Source organism: Cynoglossus semilaevis, chromosome 4 (genome assembly GCF_000523025.1).
Source record: "Cynoglossus semilaevis isolate Cse_v1.0 chromosome 4, Cse_v1.0, whole genome shotgun sequence".
Classification (NCBI taxonomy): domain Eukaryota; kingdom Metazoa; phylum Chordata; class Actinopteri; order Pleuronectiformes; family Cynoglossidae; genus Cynoglossus; species Cynoglossus semilaevis.
Window position 1 is genome coordinate 11,757,047 of NC_024310.1, and position 11,670 is coordinate 11,768,716.

The 11,670-nt window shown below is 41.2% G+C and overlaps 3 protein-coding genes and 1 pseudogene across 4 annotated transcripts in view; all 4 read right to left on the minus strand.

Annotated features, from left to right (window-relative positions):
- Positions 1-24: 24 nt before the first annotated feature.
- On the minus strand, positions 25-4,118 carry LOC103378103 (P2Y purinoceptor 13-like). Of its 2 annotated transcripts, none has more exons than XM_017031984.2 (4): positions 3,891-4,118; positions 2,785-2,986; positions 2,319-2,699; positions 25-1,471 (listed from the first exon to the last, which is right to left on the minus strand). In XM_017031984.2, exons 1-4 carry the CDS (start codon positions 4,058-4,060, stop codon positions 1,043-1,045), a joined length of 1,182 nt encoding a protein of 393 aa, XP_016887473.1. In that variant the 5' UTR covers positions 4,061-4,118; the 3' UTR covers positions 25-1,042. The 2 variants fall into 2 exon arrangements, with proteins under 2 accessions (XP_016887473.1, XP_024911034.1); XM_025055266.1 differs by lacking the exon at positions 3,891-4,118 and adding an exon at positions 3,598-3,884.
- A 989-nt stretch (positions 4,119-5,107) lies between these two features.
- On the minus strand, positions 5,108-8,064 carry LOC103378122 (P2Y purinoceptor 13-like). Its single transcript, XM_017031874.2, has one exon. The coding sequence runs from the start codon at positions 7,630-7,632 to the stop codon at positions 6,526-6,528; it is 1,107 nt and encodes a 368-aa protein (XP_016887363.2). The 5' UTR covers positions 7,633-8,064; the 3' UTR covers positions 5,108-6,525.
- A 564-nt stretch (positions 8,065-8,628) lies between these two features.
- LOC107988471 (P2Y purinoceptor 14-like) lies at positions 8,629-9,903 on the minus strand (annotated as a pseudogene).
- A 1,010-nt stretch (positions 9,904-10,913) lies between these two features.
- The window catches only part of LOC103378104 (P2Y purinoceptor 12-like), a 2,820-nt gene continuing 2,063 nt past the window's right edge, over positions 10,914-11,670 (minus strand). The window contains exon 3 of the mRNA XM_008309183.3: positions 10,914-11,670. This exon is cut by the window's right edge and continues 625 nt beyond it. Coding sequence (XP_008307405.1) covers positions 11,516-11,670 — 155 coding nt within the window. The 3' untranslated portion in view covers positions 10,914-11,515.

Genomic DNA, 11,670 nt, shown 5'->3' on the forward strand with positions numbered 1-11,670 from the left:
GATTTACACATTTACACAGTTAAATACAGTGTACACATTTTAATGCATTTCAGACATTTCAATAGGACCTAAAACAGCTATATTTATTTTATCTTATAATAGTTTATTCTTTTAACATGACAATTCAATATTTACAAGTTCAGGTCACAGATTTCTAAAACTGACAACAAAAGGTTTTTACCATCATATCTGCCCAGTGTTGAGCTGGGTTAACTTTGATTTGATCAGATTTGTATTTAACAACTCAAAAATGAAGCACTTTCAAATCAGAACCAACCTGGAATGGAAAACTGTTCAAACGACTGAAGCTCATCAATCTGTTTTATTAAAAACAAAAATAATACAAATAACAATTCAAACAAATCTAAAAAATAAAATCTAAAAGTGCTCCTGACATTGTCTTTTTTGTTTGAAAAAATTCACAGTGTCATTTCAGTGGTAACGTCCATTAAATGTAGAGCAAATCAATCAAGTCCGGGGACATGAAATAGTTTTCTCTCAAAACAAACCTCATTCACTTGTGACACAAAATTCAGAAGTTTCTTTTTACTGCTCATACTTAAAGTCACATTCGACTGATTCTGCTACCAGCGGCGATCATTGGCAGCACGTTTGGGTTCATGTTGTTTCTGCAGCGAAAACGTCTCTGGTGAAGATTTTAATGCTGGAGTAAATGTTTGCTGAAGGGAAAGTGCAGTTCGAGCAAGATTAGAAAAAAGGAAGTGAAAAATGACATGTCCACCCAAGGAAATGTTGCAGATTACTTAATAAACAGAAGCACATGTGTGGCGCACAGTAATAATGACAGTGCAGCTGACGTTGCAACACAAACAACACATTTTCATGAGCACGCCTTATTTTTAGCAGATTTTTTTTTTACCAGTAATGTTATTTGGATAAAGAGCTACGTACATGACAAACTGATATCTCTCTGTTTCCTCACATCCTGTCTTGACCTATCACAGTTGTGTACCATTATACTCCGCCTATTGTCCTGTTATGACATTCCATACTTATTAGACAGTTTGTTGTTCTGGGCTATTTATGACATTTCCATCTGGGTGGATGTCGCCGTGGGAGTGTGTGCAGTGCCTTTGGGCAGGACCTTACGGCAGAGTGTGGCCATCAGTCTTTGACGAAAGCCTTTGCACAGGAACACGTATATCAGTGGATCCAGACACACATTGGTGGCTGACAGCCACAGGGTTGTTTCCTTTGCAATATAGAGAGCGTTCTGTGCCCAGCAGTCACTCACCATGCTGCCAGTCTGTGTCAGAGTGTATGGGACGCGTGTGAAGTGGAAGGGGGCAAAGCAGATGAAGAACACCCCCACCACCACAAAGACCTTTGCCTTGGTTCTGCGACTCGCAGCCTGAGATCTGCTCTTTGATGCTTTGTATGATTCATAGACCTTCTTGCTGATGAAGGTGTAGCAAACCAGCATCAGAGCCAGGGTGCCCCAGAAAACCACCTGCATCGCATGATGAAAGTACCACAGGAAACTCACACAAAGGTCTTGACATTCAATGTTTACCAGGTCAGACTGTTCAAATGTTCAAATGCTGTTGTTCTTTGTAAACAGATAAATAAATAGTGCAAAAAATGGAAAATGTTAAATATACACAGTTTAAAAAAATAGCAAAAACCTCTGAAATAAAATACTAATAAAAGGCAGTTTTTGACCAGTTTGACATAATCCTGGCTGCTCTGAATCCCTTTATATTTTTGGACTTTATGCTTGAATTATACATTCATTAAAAAGAAAAACTTGCTTTTTTTCTGTTTTGTTATTATTTTCTTGAATTATGAATATCACGTCTTTGCCCCTGTGTTTGTATTTACAATTCAGGGGAGGCGACAGGACTGGTTAAGGTTCCTTAAAACTACTGAAGACACCATTGAAAATATTTTTCTAAATATTCACCTGCTTATTTACTGTATGGACTCCTGAGGATGCAGTGACTGTGTTTAATGCAAATCTTAACAACTAGAACTTCAATACACATCATTTTGACTCCCAGAATTTTTAGGAATTCTATAATTTATAATTTTATAACAGTAAAAATCACTACTTGACTGTGAAAATATTAGTTTGACAGGCCTGCTATATATATTACAGTATTTACATCTGGTTTATGTTGTTATTATTCTTATTGTTGCCATGGAGACACTGTTGTTTTCTCAGGGACAGCAGCTGGACCTGGTGTCCCTGGGTTCATCCACAGGATAATATCAAGGTCTGTTAACCATGGCTGATCATCAGTGACTGACCACCAGACCCTAACCTGTATTTAAACCTGGACGCAGGTATTGATTACCTGACAGAAGTAGTTGAATCCTTCGTGCCACATCAGACCAGCTTGGCTCTTCATGGACGAGCACTTCAGTTTGCCACCAGAGATCTTGGGTGGTTGGTCACTCAGAATGACATTAGGCAGCGCTAAGGACAGCATCACCAGCCAGACGGCCGCGCTCAGGATCTGTCCCACGCGGACACGCTGCAGGGCGCACTTCCCAAAGGGCTTGACTATTTTCAGGTATCGGTCCAGACTGATGAGGCCCAGCAGGAGGATGCTGATGTACATGGTGATGTAGAAGAGAACGGCGGAGTACCGGCAGTGAAAGGCACGGAAACTCACGCCGGTGTCACTTAAGACCTTGAGCGGGATGGTCAGGGTCATGAGGAAGTCAGCTACCACCTGTTTTTAACACAGAACCTTTTTTTTGTCGTTTGTCCAATTCATTTGCTCTACTTTTATAACATCAACACACTCCAAGTCTTACCACATTTTTTAGGAAGACCACAAACGTGGAGGTGCTGGGGAGGGTGAAGAAGATCCACGCAGCCAGAGAATTCAGTATGAGGGCAATGACAAAGAGGATACTGTACAGACAGGGGAAAAGCACAGCCGTGACGCTGGTGTCACGAACACACCTGATGGAGCTGTTGGACAGGGTGGTGTTCATCTTCTGACCTTCAGTGGACCTTCAGCAACAGTGGGAAAATAACAATAAGTCCCTTATTAATCTCACAATGTGGAAATGTACAGCGTTAGTCTTTGCAACTAACACAAGCTGCCACAGGAGGCGCCATTAGGGACATGTGGTTTTTCTTGGAATTAAACCCAGACCTCTCTGCCCTTTTCTGGTAACTGCTACACTATGGAACCACCAAAAAAAGGCAGAAAAGTGATGAGAAAGACAGTGTTGATATATATATATAAAAGTGAATGACGATGGAACGACATGATGACAATTTTGAAGATTTTATCCATTTTGATTAATTAATGAATTTGTCCATCTTCTATTAGAGTGGTGTGGGGGCTGTTGCTGGCAGTCTGGGTTATGGTCTGGACAGTTCTCAAGACTATGACAGGACAAACAACTATACACAGTCATTTTAGAGAGGACAACTGACATAAAAAGTCTGCGAGTCCGTGTGAAGGATCAGGGCTTTGAACCAGCAACAGAATGGTCTTCTTGCTGTCAGGCGAGCACACTCTCCACATCACCTACTGTGTGCCCTGCCTATGTAACAATCAATAGAAAATCCTTCACATATATGACAGTTTAACATGATCAGTTACTCAGTCTTACCTTGTCAGTGCGTCCTTCTTGTCTGTGGCTTTGATGCATGTGAAGAAAAAAAATCAACAAAGCAAAGAAACGTGCAGATCCTTTCAAAAAGGAAGAAGTGAAAAAGCTAATTCCCTTTTTCTTCTCCTTCTAACTCACCGAAAGAAAATTAAACTGCAGAAATATCTTACTTTTAAATTACAGAAAAAAATAAAGAACAGTGCTGAGACCTGGAGGCTTCTGACGGTGTCTTTCTCACTATTTCCTTCCTCTTTATATATGTGTTTGTGTGTGTGTGTGTTTGAAGTTCTTACAATGGGTGGTCTCTGGAGCTACTGTGCGCCTGTCTTGTCACAGTCCCAAAGAGTTTTCTAGTCTTCCTCCGGGTGAAAGAGCCTTTCCTTCCGAGCTTCCTGTTCCAATTGTCTGCAGCGAGCCTTTCTCCTGCTCTGCTGCCAGAACTCCTGCCTCTGCTCGTTTGCATCAATCTCGCCGGCTGTTGACTTGCACACACTTAAACCATGGACTCATTTCAGTGACCACATCTAGAGACCACTTCCACCTAGACTGTTCTTACATACCTGTCATACAGCTGCCTAGTTTCATCGTTAACGTCAGGCCTCAGAACATAGACAGGCTGTGGTTTCACTGGACAGAATGTTACAACAACAACTTTATTCTCATGAAATGTTTACTGTTATTTTCACATACAGTCAGAATGAACTGAGCCTGAGGACTGATAACTGTTCACTTTGAATCTTTTAGTAAATACTTCCCCTCTAGTAATGACAGAAAACAGTATTTTCTATTTTTCTATCCATTACTGATAACTAGACTGGGGTACATCTGCTTAGATACAATCTACATTTTGTTGCTGAGTTCATGTGTCATGTAATGACAGTGAAGTCTAATCTAATCCAACCCAGTGGGGTACCCTGTATTCCTGACCTAAGCCTTCAGTGGCGTCCTGTTTGAACCAACCTACAGCCTTATTACTTCATTATGCTACAGAAACCAACCATAGTACTGAGAATTCAAGTTTAACAAGTCTTTATACTCTACCTTACTCATGTAGCCATAACAATGCCTAAAACAACGCCTAAAACAACAAACCAGCGAAGCACAATTCAGCCACAGCTGTGACATAATCTACATAAACGCAGTCAATAACAACATAATACTATTATAATCTGATTAAAAAGACAAAATTAATTTTGCTCTTTTAAAACTTCTGATTACCTGTCCAGACAATTGCATCCTCCTCTCTTTCCTAGCGAGGAGTTCAATCGGTGTTCAAATCTGTGCGTTACACTTCTAACAACAAGTCATTTTCTATCGTCATCAATGCTAATGATTTTTTATGGCAAAGGTTTTAAATCGCTGAGGTTCAAGACTCCGATCCAATCAAATCACCCAGATCGCCATTGTTTCTCTGGATCAGCTAGAATGCCTTGGTATTACCGCGCGATGCCAACTCAAAATCTGATTGGATACAGAAAAAACATCATTGCCACTCTCATACTAATGATTCTGAAGGCCTCAGGGCAGATTTTTTTTCAACCTGGCAACACATGAGGCTAAAATATGATTGGCTATGATTGGGGGGGCTGACTGCACTGACTGACATGGGTGACCTACTTACTGCATAAACCACTGCATTTCCTGACAAAAACACAGGACAACCTTTGGCCCAGCTGTGGTGACGCAAAACATTGACATTCCACCCAACATGACTTTTATCATCCTGTCTTTTGCACACCACGCAAGATAACAGCAGAGACAAACAGATGATCATGTACTGCTGGTCCATGAAAACGACTCAACGACTAAAAAAACACACAGTATTTGTTGTCTGTAACGTCAGTTTTAATAGTTTGGACCAAATTCACACAACACACATTGATTCCAAATCCCCAGTAATGGTGAAAAAACAAAAATAAAAATATAATGAAAGTCAACACTGAGGCAATTTCAAGTTAACCACACATGATCACATGAGCTCTTCTGTGTAATTATCGATTACCATTTACCATTTATTCCCTCTGTATGGCTTCAAGCTCAGCAAAAAGATACAAAACAGCAAAACAAAATCAAACATGACTAAACCTGGATCAGAACATGACTTAATAGACGGAAAAAAAGTAATGTAACCATTAAACTGTCATTTCATGGCAGAGTGAAGGTAAAAGTCCTTGAAGGGTGCAGTGTGATGGCTCACACTCACAGAGTTTGAATGTGACCTCCATCAGACTCTACTGTACAGCAGGGTCACCAGTCCACGGCCACATGACCCACATGCACTGATGAAGAGGAAGTGAGACTCACACAAAGCATGCTGAGTTTACAGAATTTGAAATTGTTTATGTATGAATTTATTGAAGTTGTGGTTGTTCAATTTGTGTCAATCAGTTCCATCACCTCAGAGAGAACCTCAGTGCTCTTGGAACTGTTGAAGGCTGCTCTCACCTGTGCCCCCCACATCACAAATCTGGGATATGGAAACCCAGCAGGGCCAGCTCCTGGGAGTGACAGAAGAGCCACTGACTTAGTCAACATCATCTGCCGTGCCCTAACTCCTCTGATGCACACATTCGACATCTGTCCCAATAAAATATGACTGTGATTTTTAGCCAATTTTATTTAGCCTTAATCTTTGTCCCAATTTAGTCAACTAACATATTAAGATAAAAAGTGTTTCCGGACATCTGTCCAACCATGTGTTTTAGTCAGACTACAGGCTATTCCTGCTCCTGTCTTCATACTGTCTTCTGTTTATTCTACTACGCCACAAATGTTCACTCTGATTGGCTCTCTGTTTAGATGGCCCACCTTCTAACCAACAAACATAGCGCTGATTGGTTCTTACCCTCATCTGTTCCTTTAGATTAAAAGACAACATCAGCGCTAATTGGACGTTGTCCCATACAGATTTTTTTTTTTCATGTTTTATCAGTTGGCTGAGGCATCATCATCATCATGGTTTATGGCCATGACCTTTATCTGACCATTGTCTTGGAGACCACCGTGTGGAGGAGAAGGTTCTACCTTTCCAGGTGAAGCCACTCTGATGCAGTGGAAGACCTTCTCCATCATGGAGAGCAGTTTCTCCTTGAACTCTCGACACAGGAAGACGTAGAGCAGTGGGTCCAGGCAGATGTTGGTGTTGGCCAGCCACAGCGTGAGGTCTTTGGCAAACTTTATCTTCAGATAAAAACAGTAAATCTGGGAGGAACGGTTGACCTGCATGATGGTGTAAGGGATCCTGACGATGTGGTACGGAACAAATGAAACCAAAAACACGATCAGCACCAGAAAAACTCGCAGCTTGATCCTTTGCTGACCCCTGGTGTTGCTGCTGGCTGAGTTCTTAAAAGACTGGATGACCTTTCTGGTAATGCAAATGTAGCAGATGGTAATGACCACACTGACCAGCCAGAACAGAGCCATGACAAAAATAATACTCCCCTGATGGAAGTCCAGTCCCACTGGTTCCTTCAGAACCATACAATTGACCGTGTCAGTCCTGTTGACCACTGGTTTGTTACTGAGAATGATATTGGGTAAAGCCATGCTTCCAAACAGAACCACCCAGATGGAACCAGAGAGAACTTTGCTGAAGGTCAAGTTCTGACCTAGCTTGTTGTGTGGACACATGATCTTAAAGAATCGGTCCACGCCGATGAGGCCCAGCAGCGTGATGGACGTGTATTGCACGCTGTAGAACAGTGGACTGAAAAATTTACAGGAAATGATTATTATTGTATTGGAGGCTCCTGGCAGATCATTGGCTGCTCTGATGGGGATGAGCAAGGTCATGATAAGGTCAGCAGCGACGAGATTTTTCAGGAACACCACAAAGGTGTTGTTGGAGGGGAGGTGCAGAGACACCCAGGCCGCTACACCGTTCAGCACCAGACCTATGGGTAGGATCAGGAAGTACAGAGTCGGGACAATGTACCTGTTAGAGAATAACCAGTCACAATTGGGGTCACCAGAAGACGTCTGATTGGACATCACTGCACCTGAAGAAAGGGGTGAATTTAACACAAAACTCATTTGTTTGAACTCATCTGTTCTGGTATGTAATGATAAAATACAAATGGAAATAATCTGGAAACAATGCCATGAGTTTGGGATTTTTTGCAAAAATAGGTGTGAAGCATTGTCTAATATGGTATGTAAATAAAGTAAAAAGATTGGTTTAAACACTGAACATAATATGATACATTTTATGCTGAGCTTTATTCAACTGATAAAACAAACCAAAGAATTTTCAATATCTCTTATTTTGAAAGTTTCACAGAGCAGATATATTTCTCAAATAATTTTTTTTTAACTTTTAGCACAAATCAGATCACGGACTTTACAATATTTAGAACATAAATGGCAATTTTAAAAAAACATAATAATTTACGCACAGTTTTTAAACCGTGGCCAAACTTTCACTAAGAGGTTGTATTCCTGACATCAAGTTGTACCATATTAACTCAACACAACATATGTAGAAAACATCCTGATATTAAAGTAGACACTTACGTTTGATGCCTCGACTCACTCTGCTCAGAGGTCCCAGCTGTGAGGTGCTGTTGACAAAGTGTTTGTTCAAGAAACTCTGGTGATTTTCCTGACAAACAAATGTACACTCCAACTGTGTGAGAACATCAAATTGACCAGGACCTATGCAAAACTAGGAAAAACCTGATGGTCCTCAGCCAGAAACTGAGGGTCACTGAGAGATGCTGCAGAAACCGGCAGTACCAATATGTGACCGAGAGGGGGCATCAGCTCCCCTCAGGGTCAATAGGAGCTAAAATACTGTGGGTGTTTCAGATTAAGACAGATTCAAACATTTCACACATTTAACTGAGACGTGCTCGTAATTGGAGGATTGCTGGTTCAAATCCCTAATTTAAAATAATAACTAATACAAATGTAAGGTACATTTGAATTTTGCATTGTGTTTCACATTGAAACTCTTTCAATATATAAACTCTTCTGTTTATATTCTCTCAGCTGTTCCTATCTACAGAGCATTGCACCAAGCCTCACAGATGCACCGAGGTCGCTAGGGGGCATCAGAGGGCAACCGTAAAATAAATACTAAACCTTAAAATTTACTCAAGCAGTGTGAGTGGCCTGTGGACTTTTTGGAAATCCAAAATCTCTACAATAAAGTCTTTGTAGCTAAAAGGAAAACTACTTCCTCTGCAACTTTTCCAGGTCTGATCATTCTCATCCGACTCTGATCAGACTGATCCATCTATTTTTCAGGTCCAGCAGTTGGTTCCTGTATTCCCTCCACAGACAGACGTAGAGAAGAGGGTCCAGACAGATGTTTGTGGTAGACATCCACAGGCAGGAGTCATGGAGTATCTTCACCCACAGTCCTGAGCAGTTATACTGACCAGTGACTTCATTTTTCATGAAGGAAATGCGAACAATGTGGAAATGTACGAAACACAGTAGAAACACAAAGAGAACGGAGAAAACTTGTCTTCCTCATTCTTTGGCTGTTGTTGCGCCCAGACTTCCTGAAGGTCTGCAGGACCCTCAGGGTGATGCAGATGTAGCAGAGTGAAATCAGAAGGCTGACCAGCCAACGTCCAACAAAACTACGAAGCTGTGAAACCACTGACCCGCCGGGCCTTTTAGGGACATACAGAAATCATCCACGCCGCTGATGGAATTCTGGTTGGTCAGAACGATGTTGGGAATGGTTGTGCTGCCAAAAATAAAAACCCAAACTGAGGTGGACGTCACAACAATGAACCCCACACTCCATTTCCCAACAGTTTTCCATGAGGTCGAACAGTTTTGAAGAAGCGATCCAGGCTGATGAGACCCATCAGAGCGATGCTTGTGTACAAACAGGAGCAAAAAATGACGTTGGACAAACGACAGGCAAAGACCCTCAACCAGAACAAAGCTCCTGGAAGCATCGAAGCTGCCATCGGCAGGAGCGTGCGAGTCACGAGCAGGTCAGCAGCCACCAGGTTCTTCAGATAGACTATGAAGGTGTAGGAGGAACGCAGGTGCAGGGAGACCACGGTCGCTACGCCATTCAACAATGAGGCAACGGGGAACAGAAGGAAAAGGGCGTACGAGAAAGCCATGTTCAAGGTCACTCAGATGAGAGGTTTGATTGGAGGTTAATCAGCATCTTCCTGGAACCTGGAATTTCAAAAAGAAAAAAAACATGATTCTTTGATGTCTTACATGTTTTGGTCAAAGAAAACTGAAGGACTGATCGCTGCTGGATGGTTCACACACCTGTTCAACAGACCTGTCACTCTGACTTTGTCTTTAAATGTTAATGAGCCATTGCAGGCTCCGCCCACATCTTCTGGAAGCAGAAGACCTGACTAAGAATCAAATGGTTTTCTTGTGTGCTCTTAAGCAGCAAGTCATGTATGTCAATTTGGCAGGTATGGTAAACTGTCAGTACACTGGATAATAATAAAAAATAAACAGTGATTCCGTCATATATGTATACTGTATTTGATCCAAAGCCAGATGATGATGATGATGATGAAGAAGAAGAAGCTCCAGAAGAACGTGGAGGGTCCAGTGGTCTTAATGAACTCAGGAGTACGATGGATAAATGTGAGGTCTACAGTTCATGTCTACAGGGAAATTATTCCCACTGCTCTGGACCGACCGGAGCTCTGACAGTTGTACACCATTTGCATTTGTCATTCATTTCAACAGCATTTGCTACTTTCATTTGGTTTTCAGCCAGAACATTTGAATGTAGCCTGGTTGCTGAACTCGGCACTTCCACCTCGGACACTGAAAGTTACACAGCTGTTGGACTTGGTTTCAACTCTGACTCATAAAGAAGAGGATTGTGAAACAGCGAAAACAGAAATGACACATTACTCTGACACCAGTTTAAAATCAGATTTTCAGAGCCATCCAGAAATCCTTACTGCCCAGAGGTATTGTCTGTCTTTTCCATAACTTTTTTTGTGCAGTGGAAAAATAAAAAACAAACAAACACACAAATCACCCAAAATGCTAAGTATTTATTTAATATTTATTATTTCAGATGTTTGTCTTTTCCCTAACACAATCTTAATAAAAATAAAGGTTATTGAGTGATGTGATTGTTATTTTTGGTCCTGATTAAAAAGATCTAATTAAATTGAATGACCTTTTGCAAAGCAACAAATCAGCCTTTTCAAAAAGAATAGTCTAAAATACGACTCACCTGAAACACCTTTCTTCTGACCTTCACCTTCACTGGAGCGATGCGTCAACATTTTCCATGAGGCCGCTCCAAACCCATGACATGTAAACTTCCATAGGGAGCAGAAATGTATTCAAATACCATTCAGTGCAGTTCAGCCGCTGTTTATTCAGGTTGCTGTGATGCATTTTCTGACTTTGAATAACAAATCAAGGTCATCGTGACTTTAGGACCGTCACAATCTCCCTTTTATTACATGTCTATAAAAGACTTCAATCAACACAACATTTGACTAAAATTAAAAACATGAAGGGCTAAAAAAAAAGAAAAACAGGTTCTGACCTGGACTATATTTGGTGTATTTAAATGATACACAAAACAAAAAGCAGGAACTGAACCCTTTTCCATAAACAAGGACATGTTTACAACATCTGTGGCCTTGAAATGTATTTCAGTCGGTATTTTGTTTTAATTCAGTCAGGACTGCCTACAGCACCGTGTAATAGGTTGTGGGTTCCATTACCCCTCGTCACCCACATAGGTTAAATCTATGCTGAATCATTCAAAAGTATAATACTGTGGCAACTCGAGATGAAGATACAAAAGTGACAACTCCTCTCATCGCATCTCATTTTTCTAAAATCACAATAATACATTTATTCACACTCCAGAATAGGATGATGTCTTACTGTGTTTTATTGTATTAAGTCAGTCTGTAGAGTCCGGACATTCATTATAATTCTTTTCCCCCTAAGTTGTGTTTCCTGTGTCCGTGTCCGACGTCCTCCCTGTGATCCAGTCGCAGGTTCCAGAAGGAAGCCTGAGGGTCTTGAACAAAGTGCTTCTGAAGGACTTACAGAGGAAGAAATAGATGAGGGGGTCGAGGAGGGAGTTCAGAGAGGAGG